The 22,298-nt window shown below is 43.6% G+C and overlaps 1 protein-coding gene across 3 annotated transcripts in view; it reads right to left on the minus strand.

Moving 5' to 3' along the window:
* LOC135509333 (FERM domain-containing protein 5) overlaps positions 1-22,298 on the minus strand; it is a 120,485-nt gene that overhangs the window by 9,996 nt on the left and 88,191 nt on the right. Inside the window, exons 2-11 of one of the 3 annotated variants that reach the window (XM_064929888.1) lie at positions 20,225-20,329; positions 18,887-18,929; positions 18,033-18,111; positions 14,467-14,564; positions 13,348-13,471; positions 2,828-2,915; positions 2,490-2,578; positions 1,514-1,577; positions 1,191-1,273; positions 405-479 (exon numbers count right to left, since the gene is read on the minus strand). In XM_064929888.1, the coding sequence (XP_064785960.1) occupies positions 405-479; positions 1,191-1,273; positions 1,514-1,577; positions 2,490-2,578; positions 2,828-2,915; positions 13,348-13,471; positions 14,467-14,564; positions 18,033-18,111; positions 18,887-18,929; positions 20,225-20,329 (848 nt within the window). Of the gene's footprint in view, positions 1-404; positions 480-1,190; positions 1,283-1,513; positions 1,578-2,489; positions 2,579-2,827; positions 2,916-13,347; positions 13,472-14,466; positions 14,565-18,032; positions 18,112-18,886; positions 18,930-20,224; positions 20,330-22,298 lie in introns of all 3 variants that reach the window. The other 2 variants (XM_064929887.1, XM_064929889.1) reach the window with 2 other exon arrangements.

Below are 22,298 nucleotides of genomic sequence, written 5' to 3' on the forward strand. Positions count from 1 at the left end.
CCAGACTACACTGCAATATTATTTATTTTCCAAAAGATTGAAACACAAACTCAACCTTTCATCATAACATAATGGACTCAACATACTGTAGCTATTTTAAACCATTAGAAAGTTCAGATTTCCAGTAACAAGAACCAGTAATTTTAAAGGTTTCACAGACCAAGTTATTTCCATGCTCCTAGCACTTCAGCATTCACAGATGTGAAAGGAATGAAATTAAATGAATGCTGAAACATTGTTCTGAATGTTACACTGTCCCCCTCCCTGTCCCCTCTGTGTCCTGGCTCAGGTAAAGTAGACTGACTTTACAGCAGGGCCCTGAGGTCCCCTATGCTGGAGAAGCTCTCCAGCATAGCTGTGGGCTATCTGCAGTGCCCTCTACTTACTGTCATACTTTACTGTACCTGTAGCGGAAACGACTCCCCTTGAAGAACAAGTTGCTGCTGGACACTGTCCGCACTTGACTCGACTTCTCCAGCCTGATGGAGGGGAAGAAAGGTGGAGAAGAAGAAAGGAAAGGTGACATCATACTTTTCACATTATAGCCTGTTGCTGCAGTCAAATGACTAGTGGCCTCACGGGTGGAATGTTATTCACATTTTTCATCATTTCATAATTAATCATCTTTGGTGTTTCTATGTCAAACAGTTATATTTTTTAATATTTTTGTTATATTTCAGTCTTCTGTGATGTATATAACGTGTAATATTGGGATGCAAACACATCATACTAATTCCATCTCTGTGTGTGCTGTGCTGCCCTTTGTTTGCCCCCCCCTTCTCTATCTCCTATCACCTGAGCACTCCCTCAACCCGCATGCTCCTCAGCAACCTTCCCTGTCACCCTCATCCATTACTAGACTCTCTCTGGTCATTGTGTTGATGTGTTGCAGGGGAAGGGGACCTCCCAGAGGTAGGGGGAGAGGACACACAATCAGTCATGGCTGAGACGGAAGGAGCACTCATTTCTCTGGAGGAGCCGTGCAGGGTTCACTGGCATGTCCCAGTGCACACTAACTCACAAAAGCTCACCGTTGCCTCACGTCTCGTTCCCTATCTCATAAACAGCCTGACAACGCTGCTCTCAGGACACTTCAAGGTCAGAGGAGAGGAGAGCCCTCTTTAGATAGCTCTCACAGATGCCCTGGAGTAAAGTGTATAACTATGACTTAGAGGAAGAATAACACTTACTTGTAGAAGGCTTGGTTCTCCACTCCACATTTCCACAGGTGCTTGCAGGCCTCAGGTGTTGGTGCAAAGTACGTCAAGATGATCTTTTTGTCCTGCACATTAGAAATAAATGTGCAGGAAAATAAAACAACCTAACAGTTTCTCAGTTTCAAGAGTCATTACTATTACTACTGCTGTTTATTGAACACACCGGGCTGTGGTATGACTAGAACATGCTATCTCCAGGACCTGTTTTCAGAGAGTATTGGCCATAGAACAGTCACAGTCACTGCGCAGCTCTCTATACTTGACTCCCCCAACACATCAATAATTCATGCTCTCACCTCCTTCTGATTTGCATATATATGGAATATCTTTCCCTCGAACTTCAGTTTGGTCACCTCGTTCCTGCCCACAAGGAAGGGGATAGTTACTCACACAACCAACTGCATTGAGAGCCACAAGCTCTTAAAAAATTCATCACAACCACTAGCAGACCACACAAACAGCAATGGAGCTCCATGTTTGGCTAACAGAACACATATCTGATAATACCCCAGGTAAACTGGAGACATGGGATGGGAGAATGTGCCGAAGATAAAAAAAAATCTAACAAAGCAGCTGTAAATGCTGTAACATATTGTAACATTCACATTGTCTACTTGGCCAGAATTTGTAAGTATTACAGACATACGGTACTGAATTAGGTGGTTGGATTTCTATATCAGGAGTGAATATCTAACTCATATTTAACTATTACAGACCCAATATAGTGGGCTACTGGCTTAATGAGAGGGGCTGTATGGAATAGTATGTTAGAGCAGCACTCATCCATGCATGTCATTAAGGATTATTACAGTCACTACTGCATGCATGATCAATTCTCTGTTGTGGTTGAGAACATGTATTTTCCTTGTGCATTTAAAAACAAGTTGATTTCTAACAGACATGTCTGTGAAATCATATGCCCAGAATAGTAGCAACTAACTAAGACAATGGGACACCTGTATGCATGCTGGCCCTCTGGTCAGGAGGAGAGAATCAGCTGGACACACTCCACTGATTATGAATGTAGAACCAGCAGTGGTATGTGGTTTAGAATTATTTATTTAACTAGGCAAGTCAGTTAAGAACAAATTCTTATTTACAATGACGGCCTAGGAACAGTGGATTAACTGCCTTGTTCAGGGGCAGAATGACAGATTTGTACCTTGTCAGGGATTCAATCTAGCAACCTTCCGGTTACTGGCCCAACGCTCGAACCACTAAGCTACCTGCCACCCCAGAAATCAGCATTAGAGCAGAAATCATTCTACTCACCACTTGAGAAAATGAACCCTCTTGTTTCCCTGAAGCACGACAAATCCGAATGGGGTGAAGGCAAGAAAGGCTGGATTTCCAGACACATCCTGTCATACACAAAATAACAGTGTCTCACATTGTTATGGCACAACACAATAGACCTACAATAGATACCTGTATCAAATACACACATACATACTGTATGACTGTGTAGATGCATGTGTGCTGCCATTTGCCCTAGCAATGCATTATCCATTCTACCAAGAGAGACCTCAAAGCTCAAGTAGAGGAAACAGGGTGTTTTAATGCAAATGTCTTAAACTGAAGCAGCAGTGTGTGAGAATTGGCCACCCAACCTTGCATGGATGAGGATCCACACCATATGTCTCCAGCATCTGGGCTTTCTGGAGGAAATGCAGCTCTGATGTGTCAGGTGTCTGGCCACTGAGAGAGAGAGCATCAATGTCTGATTAAGAAACTTAACATCAATACAGGTCTATGAAAAGAAAGAAGCAAAGATAAAATGCATAAATAATATTAACTATGACAGAACTACAGTGCCTTCAAAAGTATTCACCTCCCTTGGCATTTGTCCTATTCTGTTGCATTACAACCTGCAATTTAAACGTATTTTTATTTGGATTTCATGTAATGGCCATACACAAAACAGTCCAAATTTGTAAAGTGAAATGAAAAAAATTACTTGTTTCAATCCCCCCCCCCCCCCCCCAAAAAAAACGCAAAAGTAGTTTGTGCATATGTATTCACCCTCTTTGCTATGAAGCCCCTAAATAAGATCTGGTGCAACCAATTACCTTCAGAAGTCACATAATTAGTTAAATAAAGTGTGCAGTCTAAGTGTCACATGATCTCAGTATATATACACCTGTTCTGAAAGGTCCCAGAGTCTGCAACACCACTAAGCAAGGGGCACCACCAAGAAAGTGGCACCATGAAGACCAAGGAGCTCTACAAACAGGTCAGAGACAAAGTTGTGGAGAAGTAAAGATCAGGGTTGGGTTAACAAAAATCCTAGAAACTTTGAACATCCCACGGAGCACCATTAAATCCATTATTAAAAAATGGAAAGAATATGGCACCACAACAAACCTGCCAAGAGAGGTCCACCCACCAAAACTCACAGACCAAGCAAGGAGGGCATTAATCAGAGAGGCAACAAAGAGACCAAAGTTAACCCTGAAGGAGCTGCAAAGCTTCACAGCAGAGATGGGAATATCTGTCCATGTGACCACTTTGAGCTGTACACTCCACAGAGCTGGGCTTTACAGAAGAGTGGTCAGAAAAAAGCCTTTGCTTAAAGAAAAAAGCAAGCAAACATGGAAGAAGAAGGTACTCAGGTCAGATGAGACTAAAATTGAGCTTTTTGGCCATCAAGGAAAACGCTCAAACTCAACACCTCTCATCACCCCAAGAACATCATCCCCACAGTGAAGCATAGTGGTGGCAGCATCATGCAGTGGGGATGTTTTTCCATTGGCAGGGACTGGGATACTGGTCAGAAATGAAGGAATGATGGATGGCGCTAAATACAGGGAAATTCTTGAGGTAAACCTGTTTCAGTCTTCCAGAGATTTGAGACTGGGACGGAGGTTCACCTTCCAGCAGGACAATGACCCTAAGCATACTGCTAAAGCAACACTCGAGTGGTTTAAGGGGAAACATTTAAATGTCTTGGAATGGCCTAGTCAAAGCCCAGACCTCAATCCAATTGAGAATATGTGGTATGACTTAAAGATTGCTGTACACCAGTGGAATGCATCCAACTTGAAGGAGCTGGAGAAGTTTTGCATTGAAGAATGGGAAAGAATCCCAGTGGCTAGATGTGCCAAGCTTATAGAGACATACCCCAAGAGACTTGTAGCTGTAATTACTGCAAAAGGTGGCTCGATAATGTATTGACTTTGGGGGGGGTGAATAGTTATGCACGCTCAAGTTCTGTTTTTTGTCTTATATCTTGTTAGTTTCACAAAAAAAATTGTTTTGCATCTTCAAAGTGGTATGCATGTTGTGGAAATCAAATGATACAAACCCCCCAAAAATCTATTTTAATTCCAGGTTGTAAGGCAACAAAACAGGAAAAATGCCAAGGAAGGTGAATACTTTCACAAGCCACTGTATTTCCCTTATACAGAGGAGTGATTAACAGAGTGAGCTGGCAGGATGCTGAATAGACCAGTGAGCTCTGACTAGATGGCCAGACAGTGTATCAACCATCCTAGATACTGCACCTCTACCAATTAACATTTAATCAAGCACCAACCATTCAACAGCAATGGAGTAACATGAGCATCAGCCTGACCTCCATCACAATCAATGGAAAAAACATGACGAGATGCCAGTGAACCTATAGGCTTGAATTACTGGTGCATTCAAAAGATCCAAATAGGCACCTGTACCAGCATTCCAATGATATTTTCTGTGATCACAGAGTCAGGCATGTTGACAGGCGTTTTGTTGGTGGTGAGACATGAACAAACCACTAGAGAGCAGCAGAGGATCTTATCTATAATTATCATTTTAAAGATCCTTCATCTTTAATTTATGTAGAGCACATTATCGCACACTAATTATGATTTAAACAAAGGAGAATTGCCTTGTGGGAGGATAAATAGCTCAGACATTATGGCTAAAACATTATCCATGTGGCCTCAACCACATGAACGTTAGCAGCCTGAGGGTGAGTGTAAAGGATCAATGTTGGGAAGTGTCTGTTGCAGCCTGTCCCACTGGGAACACCATGTCATTACAATGTGGAGAGGTGTCTGTCGCAGCCTGTCCCACTGGGAACACCATGTCATTACAATGTTGGGAAGAGTCTGTCGCAGCCTGTCCCACTGGGAACACCATGTCATTACAATGTTGGGAAGGGTCTGTCGCAGCCTGTCCCACTGGGAACACCATGTCATTACAATGTGGAGAAGTGTCTGTCGCAGCCTGTCCCACTGGGAACACCATGTCATTACAATGTGGAGAAGTGTCTGTCTCAGCCTGTCCCACTGGGAACACCATGTCATTACAATGTGGAGAAGTGTCTGTCGCAGCCTGTCCCACTGGGAACACCATGTCATTACAATGTTGGGAAGTGTCTGTCGCAGCCTGTCCCACTGGGAACACCATGCCATTACAATGTTGGGAAGTGTCTGTCGCAGCCTGTCCCACTGGGAACACCATGTCATTACAATGTTGGGAAGTGTCTGTCGCAGCCTGTCCCACTGGGAACACCATGTCATTACAATGTTGGGAAGTGTCTGTCGCAGCCTGTCCCACTGGGAACACCATGTCATTACAATGTGGAGAAGTGTCTGTCGCAGCCTGTCCCACTGGGAACACCATGTCATTACAATGTGGAGAAGTGTCTGTCTCAGCCTGTCCCACTGGGAACACCATGTCATTACAATGTGGAGAAGTGTCTGTCGCAGCCTGTCCCACTGGGAACACCATGTCATTACAATGTTGGGAAGTGTCTGTCTCAGCCTGTCCCACTGGGAACACCATGTCATTACAATGTGGAGAAGTGTCTGTCTCAGCCTGTCCCACTGGGAACACCATGTCATTACAATGTTGGGAAGTGTCTGTCGCAGCCTGTCCCACTGGGAACACCATGTCATTACAATGTGGAGAAGTGTCTGTCTCAGCCTGTCCCACTGGGAACACCATGTCATTACAATGTGGAGAAGTGTCTGTCGCAGCCTGTCCCACTGGGAACACCATGTCATTACAATGTGGAGAAGTGTCTGTCGCAGCCTGTCCCACTGGGAACACCATGTCATTACAATGTGGAGAAGTGTCTGTCTCAGCCTGTCCCACTGGGAACACCATGTCATTACAATGTGGAGAAGTGTCTGTCGCAGCCTGTCCCACTGGGAACACCATGTCATTACAATGTGGAGAAGTGTCTGTCTCAGCCTGTCCCACTGGGAACGCCATGTCATTACAATGTTGGGAAGTGTCTGTCTCAGCCTGTCCCACTGGGAACACCATGTCATTACAATGTTGGGAAGTGTCTGTCGCAGCCTGTCCCACTGGGAACACCATGTCATTACAATGTGGAGAAGTGTCTGTCTCAGCCTGTCCCACTGGGAACACCATGTCATTACAATGTGGAGAAGTGTCTGTCGCAGCCTGTCCCACTGGGAACACCATGTCATTACAATGTTGGGAAGGGTCTGTCGCAGCCTGTCCCACTGGGAACACCATGTCATTACAATGTGGAGAAGTGTCTGTCGCAGCCTGTCCCACTGGGAACACCATGTCATTACAATGTGGAGAAGTGTCTGTCTCAGCCTGTCCCACTGGGAACACCATGTCATTACAATGTGGAGAAGTGTCTGTCGCAGCCTGTCCCACTGGGAACACCATGTCATTACAATGTTGGGAAGTGTCTGTCGCAGCCTGTCCCACTGGGAACACCATGCCATTACAATGTTGGGAAGTGTCTGTCGCAGCCTGTCCCACTGGGAACACCATGTCATTACAATGTTGGGAAGTGTCTGTCGCAGCCTGTCCCACTGGGAACACCATGTCATTACAATGTTGGGAAGTGTCTGTCGCAGCCTGTCCCACTGGGAACACCATGTCATTACAATGTGGAGAAGTGTCTGTCGCAGCCTGTCCCACTGGGAACACCATGTCATTACAATGTGGAGAAGTGTCTGTCTCAGCCTGTCCCACTGGGAACACCATGTCATTACAATGTGGAGAAGTGTCTGTCGCAGCCTGTCCCACTGGGAACGCCATGTCATTACAATGTTGGGAAGTGTCTGTCTCAGCCTGTCCCACTGGGAACACCATGTCATTACAATGTGGAGAAGTGTCTGTCTCAGCCTGTCCCACTGGGAACACCATGTCATTACAATGTTGGGAAGTGTCTGTCGCAGCCTGTCCCACTGGGAACACCATGTCATTACAATGTGGAGAAGTGTCTGTCTCAGCCTGTCCCACTGGGAACACCATGTCATTACAATGTGGAGAAGTGTCTGTCGCAGCCTGTCCCACTGGGAACACCATGTCATTACAATGTGGAGAAGTGTCTGTCGCAGCCTGTCCCACTGGGGAACACCATGTCATTACAATGTGGAGAAGTGTCTGTCTCAGCCTGTCCCACTGGGAACACCATGTCATTACAATGTGGAGAAGTGTCTGTCGCAGCCTGTCCCACTGGGAACACCATGTCATTACAATGTGGAGAAGTGTCTGTCTCAGCCTGTCCCACTGGGAACGCCATGTCATTACAATGTTGGGAAGTGTCTGTCTCAGCCTGTCCCACTGGGAACACCATGTCATTACAATGTTGGGAAGTGTCTGTCGCAGCCTGTCCCACTGGGAACACCATGTCATTACAATGTGGAGAAGTGTCTGTCTCAGCCTGTCCCACTGGGAACACCATGTCATTACAATGTGGAGAAGTGTCTGTCGCAGCCTGTCCCACTGGGAACACCATGTCATTACAATGTTGGGAAGGGTCTGTCGCAGCCTGTCCCACTGGGAACACCATGTCATTACAATGTGGAGAAGTGTCTGTCGCAGCCTGTCCCACTGGGAACACCATGTCATTACAATGTGGAGAAGTGTCTGTCTCAGCCTGTCCCACTGGGAACACCATGTCATTACAATGTGGAGAAGTGTCTGTCGCAGCCTGTCCCACTGGGAACACCATGTCATTACAATGTTGGGAAGTGTCTGTCGCAGCCTGTCCCACTGGGAACACCATGCCATTACAATGTTGGGAAGTGTCTGTCGCAGCCTGTCCCACTGGGAACACCATGTCATTACAATGTTGGGAAGTGTCTGTCGCAGCCTGTCCCACTGGGAACACCATGTCATTACAATGTTGGGAAGTGTCTGTCGCAGCCTGTCCCACTGGGAACACCATGTCATTACAATGTCAGCCTGTCCCACTGGGAACACCATGTCATTACAATGTGGAGAAGTGTCTGTCTCAGCCTGTCCCACTGGGAACACCATGTCATTACAATGTGGAGAAGTGTCTGTCGCAGCCTGTCCCACTGGGAACACCATGTCATTACAATGTTGGGAAGTGTCTGTCTCAGCCTGTCCCACTGGGAACACCATGTCATTACAATGTGGAGAAGTGTCTGTCTCAGCCTGTCCCACTGGGAACACCATGTCATTACAATGTTGGGAAGTGTCTGTCGCAGCCTGTCCCACTGGGAACACCATGTCATTACAATGTGGAGAAGTGTCTGTCTCAGCCTGTCCCACTGGGAACACCATGTCATTACAATGTGGAGAAGTGTCTGTCGCAGCCTGTCCCACTGGGAACACCATGTCATTACAATGTGGAGAAGTGTCTGTCGCAGCCTGTCCCACTGGGAACACCATGTCATTACAATGTGGAGAAGTGTCTGTCTCAGCCTGTCCCACTGGGAACACCATGTCATTACAATGTGGAGAAGTGTCTGTCGCAGCCTGTCCCACTGGGAACACCATGTCATTACAATGTGGAGAAGTGTCTGTCGCAGCCTGTCCCACTGGGAACACCATGTCATTACAATGTGGAGAAGTGTCTGTCTCAGCCTGTCCCACTGGGAACACCATGTCATTACAATGTGGAGAAGTGTCTGTCTCAGCCTGTCCCACTGGGAACACCATGTCATTACAATGTGGAGAAGTGTCTGTCGCAGCCTGTCCCACTGGGAACGCCATGTCATTACAATGTTGGGAAGTGTCTGTCTCAGCCTGTCCCACTGGGAACACCATGTCATTACAATGTGGAGAAGTGTCTGTCGCAGCCTGTCCCACTGGGAACGCCATGTCATTACAATGTGGAGAAGTGTCTGTCTCAGCCTGTCCCACTGGGAACACCATGTCATTACAATGTGGAGAAGTGTCTGTCTCAGCCTGTCCCACTGGGAACACCATGTCATTACAATGTGGAGAAGTGTCTGTCGCAGCCTGTCCCACTGGGAACGCCATGTCATTACAATGTTGGGAAGTGTCTGTCTCAGCCTGTCCCACCGGGAACACCATGTCATTACAATGTGGAGAAGTGTCTGTCTCAGCCTGTCCCACTGGGAACACCATGTCATTACAATGTGGAGAAGTGTCTGTCTCAGCCTGTCCCACTGGGAACACCATGTCATTACAATGTGGAGAAGTGTCTGTCGCAGCCTGTCCCACTGGGAACGCCATGTTATTACAATGTTGGGAAGTGTCTGTCTCAGCCTGTCCCACTGGGAACACCATGTCATTACAATGTTGGGAAGTGTCTGTCGCAGCCTGTCCCACTGGGAACACCATGTCATTACAATGTGGAGAATTGGGTAATATTTGGTACCCACTAAAAAATAGCCAAAATTCTGTTGAATTCTGTTATCACTGCACTTTTAACCATTTAAAAGCACACCAATGTTCAAATGGGAATACAATGTCAGATATTTTATTTATACAACAACTTAATGGGTTATTACTGTGCTTGATCTAATAGCACAACCAAATAACCTGAATTGCAGTTAGTTGAGATTACATCTAAGTACATGGTGCAAGTGATCAACGCCATTTGAGATTCTGTTCAGATTGTGAAGATTTCAACATACCTGCGTCCGTGAATATGCACGCTTTCTATGATTACATAAGAAGACATTTATTGTTATTGTAACCTCAAAATGTGGGCGTGGATGTATTACTCATTTTAATGTTGAATAATGTTACATTTGTTTGCATTTGATATTTTTAGGCTATTTACTGTATTACAAAAGTAATATTGAATTGTGTTTGGTTGACAACACAAACAAATACCAACATTTAAAGGAGATGTATCTACTGCTTGGATAGTTTAATCTGAACCACTGACTTAATCCTATTCATTCTTTAACATTTATTTTTGGTTGAGATGAAGATGTGAATCCAGTAGATAATTTGTTAACTTGTCGACAAGTGAATATGCTATTTACCATATTACAAAAGTGATAGTGATTGTCTTTGGTAGTCAACCCAACCTAATTTCAACATTTGAAGGAGATAGAGCTATCCAAGCAGAAGATACACCTGCACCACTGAGTCTGGCTTTAAATTTATCAGCAATTTATCAACAAATTAATAATTGATATGATGGATTCACATCTCTATTTCAACCAAAAATCCAAAGTTAAAGAATAGGACTAAATCAAATCGAACTTTCAATGCACTTTAAATACAGTTTGATTTGATCCTATTCTTTAACTTTTATTTTTGGTTGAGATGGAGTCATGAATCCAACATATTTATTATTGACTTGAAGATTCCATTTGAAATAAAACCTAGGCCTTTATAGTGTTTTTGGAAAGTATTCAGATCTCTTCCCTTTTTCCACATTTTGTTACATTAGAGGCTTATTCTAAAATGGATTAAATAAAAACATTTAAATCAGCAATCTACACACAATACCCCATCATGACAAAGTGAAAAACAGTTTTTTTAAACATTTTTACAAATGTATTAAATATAAAAACAGAAATACCTTACTTACATAATTATTCAGACCATTTGCTATGAGACTCGAAATTGAGCTCAGATGCATCCTGTTTCCATTGATCATCCTTGAGATGTTTCTAAAACCTGGAGTCCACCTGTGGTAAATTCAATTGATGGGACATCATTTGGAAAGGCACACAACTGTCTATATAAGGTCCCTCAGTTGACAGTGCATGTCGGAGCAAAAACCAAGCCATGAGGTCGAAGGAATTATCCGTAAAGCTCCGAGATAGGATTGTGTCGAGGCACAGATCTGGGGAAGGGTATTGAAAACTTTCTGCAGCATTGAAGGTCCCCAAGAACACAGTGGTCTCCATCATTCTTAAATTGAAGAAGTTTGGTACCACCAAGACTCTTCTTAGAGCTGGCTGCATAGCCAAACTGAGCAAACGGGGGAGAAGGGCCTTGGTCAGGGATGTGACCAAGAACCAGATGGTCACTCTGTCAGAGCTCTAGAGTTCCTCTGTGGAGATGGGAGAACCTTCCAGAAGGACAACCATCTCTGCAGCACTCCACCAATCAGGACATTATGGTAGAGTGGCCAGATGGAAGCCACTCCTCAGTAAAAGGCACATGACAGCTCTCTTGGAGTTTGCCAAAAGGCACCTAAAAACTCTTAGACCATGAGAAACAAGATTCTCTGGTCTGATGAAACCAAGATTGCACTCTTTGGCCTGAATGCCAAGTGTCACGTCTGGAGGAAACCTGGCACCATCCCTACGGTGAAGCATGGTCGTGACAGCATCACGGTGTGGGGATATTTTTCAGCGGCAGGGACTGGGAGACTATTCAGGATCAAGGCAAAGATGAAAGCAGCAAAGTACAGAGAGATCCTTGATGAAAACCTGCTCCAGAGCTCTCAGGACCTCAGACTGTGATGAAGGTTCACCTCAACGAACCTAAGCCCACAGCCAAGACAATGCAGGACTGGCTACAGGACAAGTCTCTGAATGTCTTTGAGTAGCCCAGCCAGAGACCGGACTTGAACTCGATCGAACATCTCTGGAGAGACCTGAAAATAACTGTGCAGCATCGCTCCCTATCCAACCTGACAGAGCTTGAGATGATCTGCAGAGAAGAATGGGAGAAACTCCCCAAATACATGTGTGCCAAGCTTGTAGCGTCATACCCAAAAAGACTCAAGGCTGTAATCGCTGCCAAAGGTGCTTCAACAAAGTACTGAGTAAAGGGTCTGAATACTTATGTAAAGTGTGATATTTCAGTTTACTAAATTAGCAGAAATGTCTAAAAACCTGTTTTTGCTTTGTTGTGTAGATTGATCAAGAAACATTTGTTTAATCAATTTTAGAATAAGGCTGTAACCTAACAAAATGTGGAAAAAGTCAAGGGGTCTGAATACTTTCTGAAGGCACCCTTTGTATTATCCATTTTTAGTTGAATCCTGGGCTGAACTTAAACAATAGCTATTGATGGCTTCCCAAATGCTATACACTGTAGGCTTAAATAGCATCATTGATGATTTACTGAATGATTGATAAAGTATGGTTACATTTAATTTGCTCTATTGAACATACCCTTATTAATGACTTTGATAGCAATATTTCAACTATTAAGTCGAGATTTCTCAACAATCATTCTCATGATAACACATTGGCAATAGTCAGTGACATATATCAAAGCTAAGCCATTGCAGGGCTAAAACCCTGAATGAGCCCAAAGGGATAGCTGTAGATAGATCAACTCTCCAGTATGAGGTGCTGCCCAGCCTTTTATTTTTTTCTTCTGTTAATGGATCTTATATTGATCTGACGTTTCAAAGGTAAAAATTGAAATTCAATATATTTTCCACATATATTCCATGTTACAATATGTTGACAAATTATGTTGAAACTACATTGATTTAACCCGTTTGTGCCCAGTAGAGTGTATCATCATTAAGAAACCATCAGTGATGCTTCATCAGCTAACCTGCTGGCAGAGAAAGTAGTGTGTGTGTGCGTGTATGCCTTTGTGTGTTTGTATGTGCACACACTACCGTATTTCACTTCATTAGGTGTATTGCACTGCACTCCATGACAGGTCTTGGGCCACAACCCTCATAATAATGACTGTATTAATGAAAGGTAGTTTGTGTGCTCAAGAAAATCCCACCATCTTGTCTCTGCAACACCCTGAAATGACAGTGGGCCATTAGCCAGCCTACCTGGTTGTTTCTGCTAGTTGCAGGTATTGGAAGGTTTTCCAATTGATTAAACAAATGTTTGAGAAGAGTATGAAGGAACTAGTTTCCAAGACAATAAGCATTCGCACAATGGTAGTTAGTGCTTTCTCAGTCAAATTGATTCATCTTATAGGTGCAGTGTGTGTATGAACGTTCATGCACGTGTGAGAGGTTAAAGAGAAACAGTAGATTGGTTCTTACATCAGTTCTGTCTTGTGTATGTCTGAGATTCGTCGCTCCAGCTTCTCTGAATGTTTTGGGAAGAACTGGAATTTAGAACTGTATCCTTCAGGATGCTTCCCAGGGTCATAGTCCCCAATCTCAGCTGGAACACAGTTTATAAAAATGATCTGCCATTTCACAGCACCACAGTCTAACCATACATGGTTACATACAGTAATATATCTAACATTCACAACATCATTAAATTCAATAAATCATAAAAAAAGTGGGTACAGAATATGTTTGCAGTAATAACTGCAAGTGTGAACTCTTAAACAAGAATTATTAGGGCTAAGGTGAGTATTTACACAGTTCTACACACACATTACTGGCACCCTTGCCGAGATGTTGTTAGTTCACAGGCAGCCTGTGCTGTATGTCAGCAGAGCTCTTAATGACGACAAGTTAAACTGGCCCAGGGTTGCTGTGGTTTATTTGTGACTTCATACCACACTGAGCTCCCTCAGGCGGCTCTGACAATCCTTTCCCCCAGCGAGCGAGGACGAGGAGGTGATCAGGCAGCACCTCCTCATGAACAGAGCCAGTGCACCTGCCAAAGGACCTGCCTTCTCTTTCTCCTAACATTGCACTTTCTGCGGCCTTCGGCTCGCTTGCCGTACCCCTCAAACATACAGCCTGCCTGCCTCTCGAGGGTCTTCTGCATGTGAGCTCCATGCTTATACACCTAACGATATTGCTGAGAGCAAGATGCCTGATAATCATGCAGAGGGCTTACAATCTAGCATGAAATTCACGTTTAGCATTCAAAGCATTGATCTTACTTATCAGCTGTCCCATCTTTCTTTGTCAGCTATGGTTTCACAGTGTAAATTAGTATGGTGGTGCACGTGTTGTCTGCATTAACATTTTAATTTAATGCTTTTTAGTACACAGTAGAGATCAGTCAATACAGAGGTAAGAATCCCTCAGGGCATATAATTTACAAAGTGATAGCTACATCCTTATGAGAAATCCAGGTGTTTTTTTCCCCGGCTGGTATTCATCTCTATGGTGGAGTGACTGGCAGAGAAGTTATGTGAAGGTGCAGTGCAGAGAGTGGGGCAGGCAAATCCAGCCTGTCAGGTCCTGCCACTGTACCTTGCAGGATGAAGGCAGCCAGCATGGCAGCATCCGTCGTCTTACACAGGAGGCGGCCATGATACAGATCTCTCTTGATCTGCAGGAAGACTAAATATCTGGGACCAGAACAGAGTGGGCGAAGAAGGTCAGAGGTCATGGATCTCAGTCACCTGTCTACTTTAATGAGATTCATCAACATTACAGACCACACTTATTTTTAGATCTATTGCAACAACAAGACATCGCCACAGATAAATCTCAAAAGATGTTGGGGACAGGGTTTGGTAAGGGATGCCCTGAGGCAAACTGCTGCTATTGTCGACTGACTGTGTTTCTGTTCAAGCCTCCAGATTAGAATCCAGACAAGACCAGAGGTTCCCAGAACACGGCAGCACTGTCCTGACAGATATAGCAGCTACACTGGCTGCAGACTGAGACTAACACCTGGAACAAAGCAGTTGTTACCAATGGTTACAGTACAGGATTGCCCATTTATTGATTCTGAAGTGAATGTAACACGTGATAGAAACAGTGGGAGAAACGACCCAACGGACCCCAGATTCCCCTGATACCAACTTCCAACAACCAACACCAAAATGAGCCCACGAGAACCCATGCATGTGAATGCGAAGAATATACACTACCATTCAAAAGTTTGGAGTCAAATGTCCTTGTTTTTTTAAAGAAAAGCTAACTTTTTTGTCCTTTACAATTACATCAAATTGATCAGAAATACAGTGTAGACATTGTTAATGTTGTAAATGACTATTGTAGCTGGAAATGGCAGATTTTTTATGGAATATATAACGAGGAGTGGGAGGACCCAGTGCACGACTGAGCAAGAGGACAAGTACATTAGAGTGTCTAGTTTGAGAAACAGATGCCTCACAAGTCCTCAACTGGCAGCTTCAAGCTGCCTCCCAGTTCTCTTTCTATTCTGGTTAGGGCCAGTTTGCGCTGTTCTGTGAAGGGAGTAGTACACAGCATTGTATGTGATCTTCAGTTTCTTGGCAATTTCTCGCATGGAATAGCCTTCATTTCTCAGAACAAGAATAGACTGACAAGTTTAAGAATAAAGTTCTTTGTTTCTGGACATTTTCAGCCTGTAATCGAATCCACAAATGCTGATGATCCAGATACTCAACTAGTCTAAAGAAGGCCAGTTTTATTGCTTTTTTAATCAGAACAACAGTTTTCAGCTGTGCTAACATAATTGCAAAATAGTTTTCTAATGATCAATTAGCCTTTTAAAATGATCAACTTGGATTAGCTAACACAACGTGCCATTGGAACGCTTTGGAGTGATAATTGCCGATAATGGGCCTCTGTACGCCTATGCAGATATTCCATTCAAAATCAGCCGTTTCCATCTACGTTTCCAATACAATAACAATGTCTACACTGATCAATTTGATGTTATTTTAATGGACAAAAAATGGCCATTTCTTAAAAAACAAGGACATTTCTTAGTGACCCCAAACGTTTGAACAGTAGTGTACATCTCCTCGGCTGTAATTTTGACATCTAGGCCAGCTTCACAACAGCTAATAGTATGTCACTTAAGGATCCATAGGTGCTAAAAAAAGCTATTTCCTTTTCTCTCTTTGGGTGACTCCAGTTAAATGGCTGATGCTTGTCAATTGTCTGCCTTACATTTCTTTTGTCCTTTCTGCTTGCCTTTCACATCTCTGCTGTCAGTAGATTTGGTGAAGAAAAGCTGTGAATTGAAATTAATATTTGACCCATCTCTATCCTCTTCCCTCATTGTGTGGTCTAACCTGTGTACCATATATTGTCCAGTATCGCTTCAGTATGCGATTAATGAGGAAACTATATTGAAGAAAACTTCAGTGTCATTGATTATTTCCTCTCCTTTCACTCTTCCTCTCTCTAGTATGAGGTGGTCTATCCTGCCCTACCACTCTCATCATATCTCTCATCATATCTCTTCCTCTCTCCAGTATGAGGTGGTCTATCCTGCCCTACCACTCTCATCATATCTCTCATCATATCTCTTCCTCTCTCTAGTATGAGTTGGTCTATCCTGCCCTACCACTCATCATATCTCTTCCTCTCTCTAGTATGAGGTGGTCTATCCTGCCCTACCACTCTCATCATATCTCTCATCATATCTCTTCCTCTCTCCAGTATGAGGTGGTCTATCCTGCCCTACCACATCTCTCATCATATCTCTTCCTCTCTCCAGTATGAGGTGGTCTATCCTGCCCTACCACTCTCATCATATCTCTCATCATATCTCTTCCTCTCTCTAGTATGAGGTGGTCTATCCTGCCCTACCACTCTCATCATATCTCTCATCATATCTCTTCCTCTCTCCAGTATGAGGTGGTCTATCCTGCCCTACCACTCTCATCATATCTCTCATCATATCTCTTCCTCTCTCCAGTATGAGGTGGTCTATCCTGCCCTACCACTCTCATCATATCTCTTCCTCTCTCCAGTATGAGGTGGTCTATCCTTCCCTACCACTCTCATCATATCTCTCATCATATCTCTTCCTCTCTCCAGTATGAGGTGGTCTATCCTGCCCTACCACTCTCATCATATCTCTCATCATATCTCTTGCTAACTATATTTCTCTTTTCCTCAGCCTTCACTCTCCTTCTCGCCTCCTCCCCTCTCTCTATCCATTCATAATTCACATAATTCATTATCTGCACTCTGCATTCTGTGTTCATTTCATCATACCTAAGTGTAGACTCCCTGGACGGTAATGAATATGAGATGGCAACCACCTGATTCAAACAGGCTAGGTTGGTGTGCCTCCTTTCAACACATACACAAATAATTGTAATAGACATTAACAAACACACATGTACTAATGCACAGACACAATAAACACACTCATACTCAATTGCACATGTACTTGCTTCTTTAATGTCATCATCAAGTGGTTGAAATCAGAGTATCAGAGGGCGTTTAAAGGCCCTATTGAGGGCACAGAGAGGCTTTTCTGGGTGACCTCATTGCAGACTGCACAGGGAATGAGGGAGTCAGGCGAAGAAATGCATAAGTGATTCTAATCTGAGCTAGCTGAGAGCTAATCATGTATCATTTAGAGGAGTCTGCTAGCCGTAATTGACCCTCAGTCTTCCTCTTTCCCTCAGCAGTCAGCCAGCCAGAGAGACCAACGCAGAGCACAGCTACACAACCTCGCAATTTAGCAGCCATTCTACTTCAGGGAGCAGGCTCGCTCACAAGCTTACTTAGGAAGGCTTTTTACATACATCTCAACTTCAAACAGCACTGTCATTTTATTTTATTTATCGCACTGTTTTTAGACGAAGTGCTCTTTTATCATAGAGGCCCTTCAATAATATCTGGGAAAAAATGCTGTCAGTGCATTCAGAACACAAACATTTCTGGGGGAAATGAAAAGTGTGAGAAAAGGTGATAAACACCAGCTGCTGCTTTGAAACTGCTTTAGAAAAGGCAAAAGTTATTGAAGATTTTTAAACACAAAGCTTTCATGTCTGCTTTCCCTGACTTTCTCTTCATACTAGAGGCTGGGGGAGTAGTTGTTGGCATTTCTCTACTTTGCTGAGTTTCACACAAAGTCCTACCTGGTGATTTCCTCTTTGAGAGCAGCGGGGTCAGGGGGGTAAAACTTGACTCTGAGACACATGGTGAATGGAGGCTGGGCTGGGGAACAAAGGAAATGGAGAACCAAATAGTCAGGAACATTTCATGATCACAGTTTAAATGATGAACTGAAAAAATGCTCTAAATGCACCGCCTTGCAATAGTGTCTAACATAGCTCTAACCTGACATGTGTTTGATTCAGACACTATGAAGTTAGAGTTTTAAATGACTGGTCAATTTAAACACTCATTAATTAAGCAATCTGTGAAGGGGGCACTGACAAATGATTACTGTAAATCTTTACTTCATATCATCACAAGGTAAACAGTAGAATAGGCAAACGGAATCTCGCTTAAAGGAAAAATAATTTTACATCATCATAATGATGTGGAAGGTGACACTTTGCTTCTTGAAAGTCCAATATCTTGAAAACTTGACTGCTGGCATGAAAAACATTTTGGGACTGTATCAACAGTGGACTAATGAAAACAAATACCAAAAGATAGATGTTGACTGGATTTTCCCTTTCAGCTCTGTATCCACAATTAGGGAGACACAGTTCAAAATGATTTGCAAGACAGTGGGTGAGAGACCTTTTGTGTGGATTATCTTTTGCTAGGAAGGGACAATTAATACAGTTCTGTCCTTCCAGTCAAATCGAGAATCTAGATATATTGAAATCCTAATACAGTAACTTCCTACCATTTGAATTCAAATGCACATTTATTAGTCAAATTAGATGATGCGTCATTAAAGATGCCATGGTGATGATAACTATAATTGCTCAATGAGCAGAATGATCATAGCATGAAGAGGAAGACACTGAAGACTTACATTTCATCTGCTTGGCAATACACTTTGTGACCTCCAACCAATGCTACATCAACAACAAAAAGACATATGATCAAAGTGTGAAAAAAGCTAAACATGTCTAAAACTCCTGCAATGACACTGACACCATGCTCTTATCACTCTATGAAGCAGGTTAAATGCAATAAACAGGAATGACAGTTCATCGAAAGACGTGTGAAAACCTGTGTTATGTTATGTCATGTCAGCTTCACGCCTAAAACACACTGACGCATGTCTCCGTTCATATCCAACACCCATCTCTAATCTGACAAGAATCATATAATAAATGCTATCAGTTCCTGATTTGTATAACTAAATCATCATCATACTGAAGCAAATTGAACAGTAAGGGCATACAGAGATAACAGCTCTCTCTATAAATGACAGTAATGGATGGTCTTTCAAATTATAATACTATACCACCAGCATGCCTGGGCCTGCCGAGACAGACAGACAGGCAGACACTGCAGTGGCAGTGCTCTCTAGGGTCAGTTCAGAAGGTAACTCTGGTTTTGCCGGTATATCAGGCACTGGTTCATCCCCCATCCTTCTGGCAACATTTACTCCATCAATCCCCTCTCTCCGCCAACCCCTCACCCCAACAACAACCACGGAAATAGCCCTGAGTGGCAGCATAAGAAATGCAGGATGGGGGAGGACCGGTCTTGTCTCTGATGCTAAAACACAATGTGAGCACATGTTAATTCTTCATGAATCAAGCAGTGCAGCTACAAGCCATCTCTGAGTAATAACCCTCTGTGCTCTGATGATGATTGTATGAGTGTCTCTCTAAAAGCGTATGTTATGAAAGTGTCACGCCCTGATCTGTTTCACCTGTTCCTGTGATTGTCTCCTCCCCCTCCAGGTGGCGCTTATTTTCCCCAGTGTATTTATCCCTGTGTTTCCTGTCTCTCTGTGCCAGTTCGTCTTGTATGTTTAGTCAAGTCAACCAACATTTTTTTCCCGTACTCCTTTTCTATCATATCGTCCCCCCGGTTCTGAGCCCTGCCTGACTCTGGGCTACTTTCCGGCCTGCCTGATCATCCTGCCTGCTCTGACCTTCATCCTGCCTGCCCTTTGTTACCTATTGGACTCTGATCTGGTTTTGACCTTTTTGCCTGTCCACGACCATTCTCTTGACTACCCCTTTGGATTAATAAACATTGTAAGACTCCAACCATCTGCATCTGGGTCTCGCCTTGTGCCTTGATATAAATAAATAAAATAACATTTCTTCAATTTGGCCCTGTATCTCTTTAACCGGTCACCTCCACTGCAGTATGCTTCATCCAACACAGACACACACACACACTCACTCACCCGCTGCTTGTCTGGGTCCACATATCTGATGCCGAAGTAGTCCTTCTCCAGCAGATTCAGGTGGTGGCAGATGAGGTCGAACAGATACTGTCCTTTAGCATCCCGCTGCAAGATAAGGGAAAAACAATAGCATGAGAAACTCACAGCGAACACAAGAAAAGACCACAACTAACAACTTAAAAGGAAATTTTGAGGAAACATCCCCACTGACAGGGAACAAGTGGTCCGGCCCAGCCCAGGAACTCAACAACTTCATGAGGACATGAGGGAGAATGTGAGATTGAAGGAAAGAGGGAGGTAATTACTGATAGCAGAATGTGCTTCATATTTTCCAGACCCTGTGGAGATATCCAGGATTCATCCAATATTAATGACAGCCACTACAGCCACCTGCAGAGTCTAGGCCGGAAACCTCCATAGCTAAAGCACAATGAGAGAATGGATTAAGTGTGCTGACAACTGGCTGGGTTAGACTGACATTTGTTCAGGGAGATGACTCAGGGACGGGGAGGGTGATATGATACTGGGTCTTGATAACCAAACAACGCACATCAAGTATCACACAGTATAAGTATGAAGATTTAAAGGCATTAATGATGTATGAATGGATTTAAAGGCATTAATAGGAGATCAAAGAGAAGTCAACTCACTTGGCACAAATTGGTGAATCAATGTTGTTTCCACATCATTGCAATCCCCCAAAATCTATGTGATGATGTTGAATCAACGTGAAAAACTGACTTGATTTGAAAAAAGTAATTGACATAGTGACATTTTTGGCTGATTTCACTTTGATTCACATTAGTTGACAACTCAACCATATGTAAATCAAAACTAGACATTGAACTGATGTCTGTGCCCAGTGGGAAGACATTGAAGGAGAGGATAGAAGAGGACAGGAGACTGCCCACCTTCACAAGCCTTTCCCCTCCTTCTCTGACACATCGCTGAAAGACTTATCCAGCTCCCAGCACTGATTACCATTTAAAATATCACTCAGACCAACATGTTTTCCATAATAATAGTTAAACTCTCTGAATTATTCCAGAAAGACAAGTTATTTGAGCTTCCAACAAACATTGCACACCACCATTACAAGTTGTTTTCCCTCAGGCATTTGTGAGGACTGCTGGTATTAGCAAAGGCACACACCAGGGATGATTACAGCTCATTGGAACAGGGTGGTGATCCATTCAGCAGGCAGGCAACTAATACATCTCTCTACCTAGTCTACAACCTAAGAGTTTTATACTGCAGGCTCAGCCAGGCTGTCAGCTTAACACTGTGTCAGTCCTCTAACTATAGTCTAGAGGAATGACACTTGTCCTGTGATGAGCATGTGTACTGGGACTGGGTGGACTAGAATTCTGACACACTGGCACCGTGTTTCAATACACTGTTCTTATACAGTAACAAATCAAATTGTATTAGTAGCCCACTTTTGCCCACTTTCGACTTTGACATTGTTTCCCAATGATAAACTGCCTGACTAAGACATCTTAATTTATCTACCATCTTTGGCTCCACTCCTCTCCACCTTCCTCCCCATTGCCAGGGAGAAACAGGCCTCACATGCCACCTCACTCCCTCCCCACTGGCTCACTGGGGGCCATTTAATGGAGCTCAGTAATAGGGTCAGTAAACACACATGCTCCTCACAATCAAACTCATAAGCTCATAACATAACTCTCAAAGGAACATGCTTCAAGGTCAAGTATATCAGGTGTCAGATAAACCAGTCACACTGCTATTGATAACATGTCAGCCTCCTAATGCTGTGTGGGGGCTACGTTTAACAGAACATCACAGTGAAGGATGTGAAAATCTTTGCTTGAGTTCATGTAGAATCTGTATCCCGCTATAGCAGTATGGGAATGGAATGAAGTCTATTTAGTGGCCTTGGTCAGGAAAATAATGTGGTTAATCCAAATGTTTATCTACAGCATCCATATACTGTATCTACCATCTCTCACTGTCCCTATTTGCATAACAACCAGAGAATTTCATGATGCCCTCAGTGTGGTCAGAGCTCTGCATGTCTATTTTTGGTAGTCTGACAGATGGGGTGCAGTGG

This window comes from Oncorhynchus masou, chromosome 22 (genome assembly GCF_036934945.1).
Source record: "Oncorhynchus masou masou isolate Uvic2021 chromosome 22, UVic_Omas_1.1, whole genome shotgun sequence".
Taxonomy (NCBI): domain Eukaryota; kingdom Metazoa; phylum Chordata; class Actinopteri; order Salmoniformes; family Salmonidae; genus Oncorhynchus; species Oncorhynchus masou.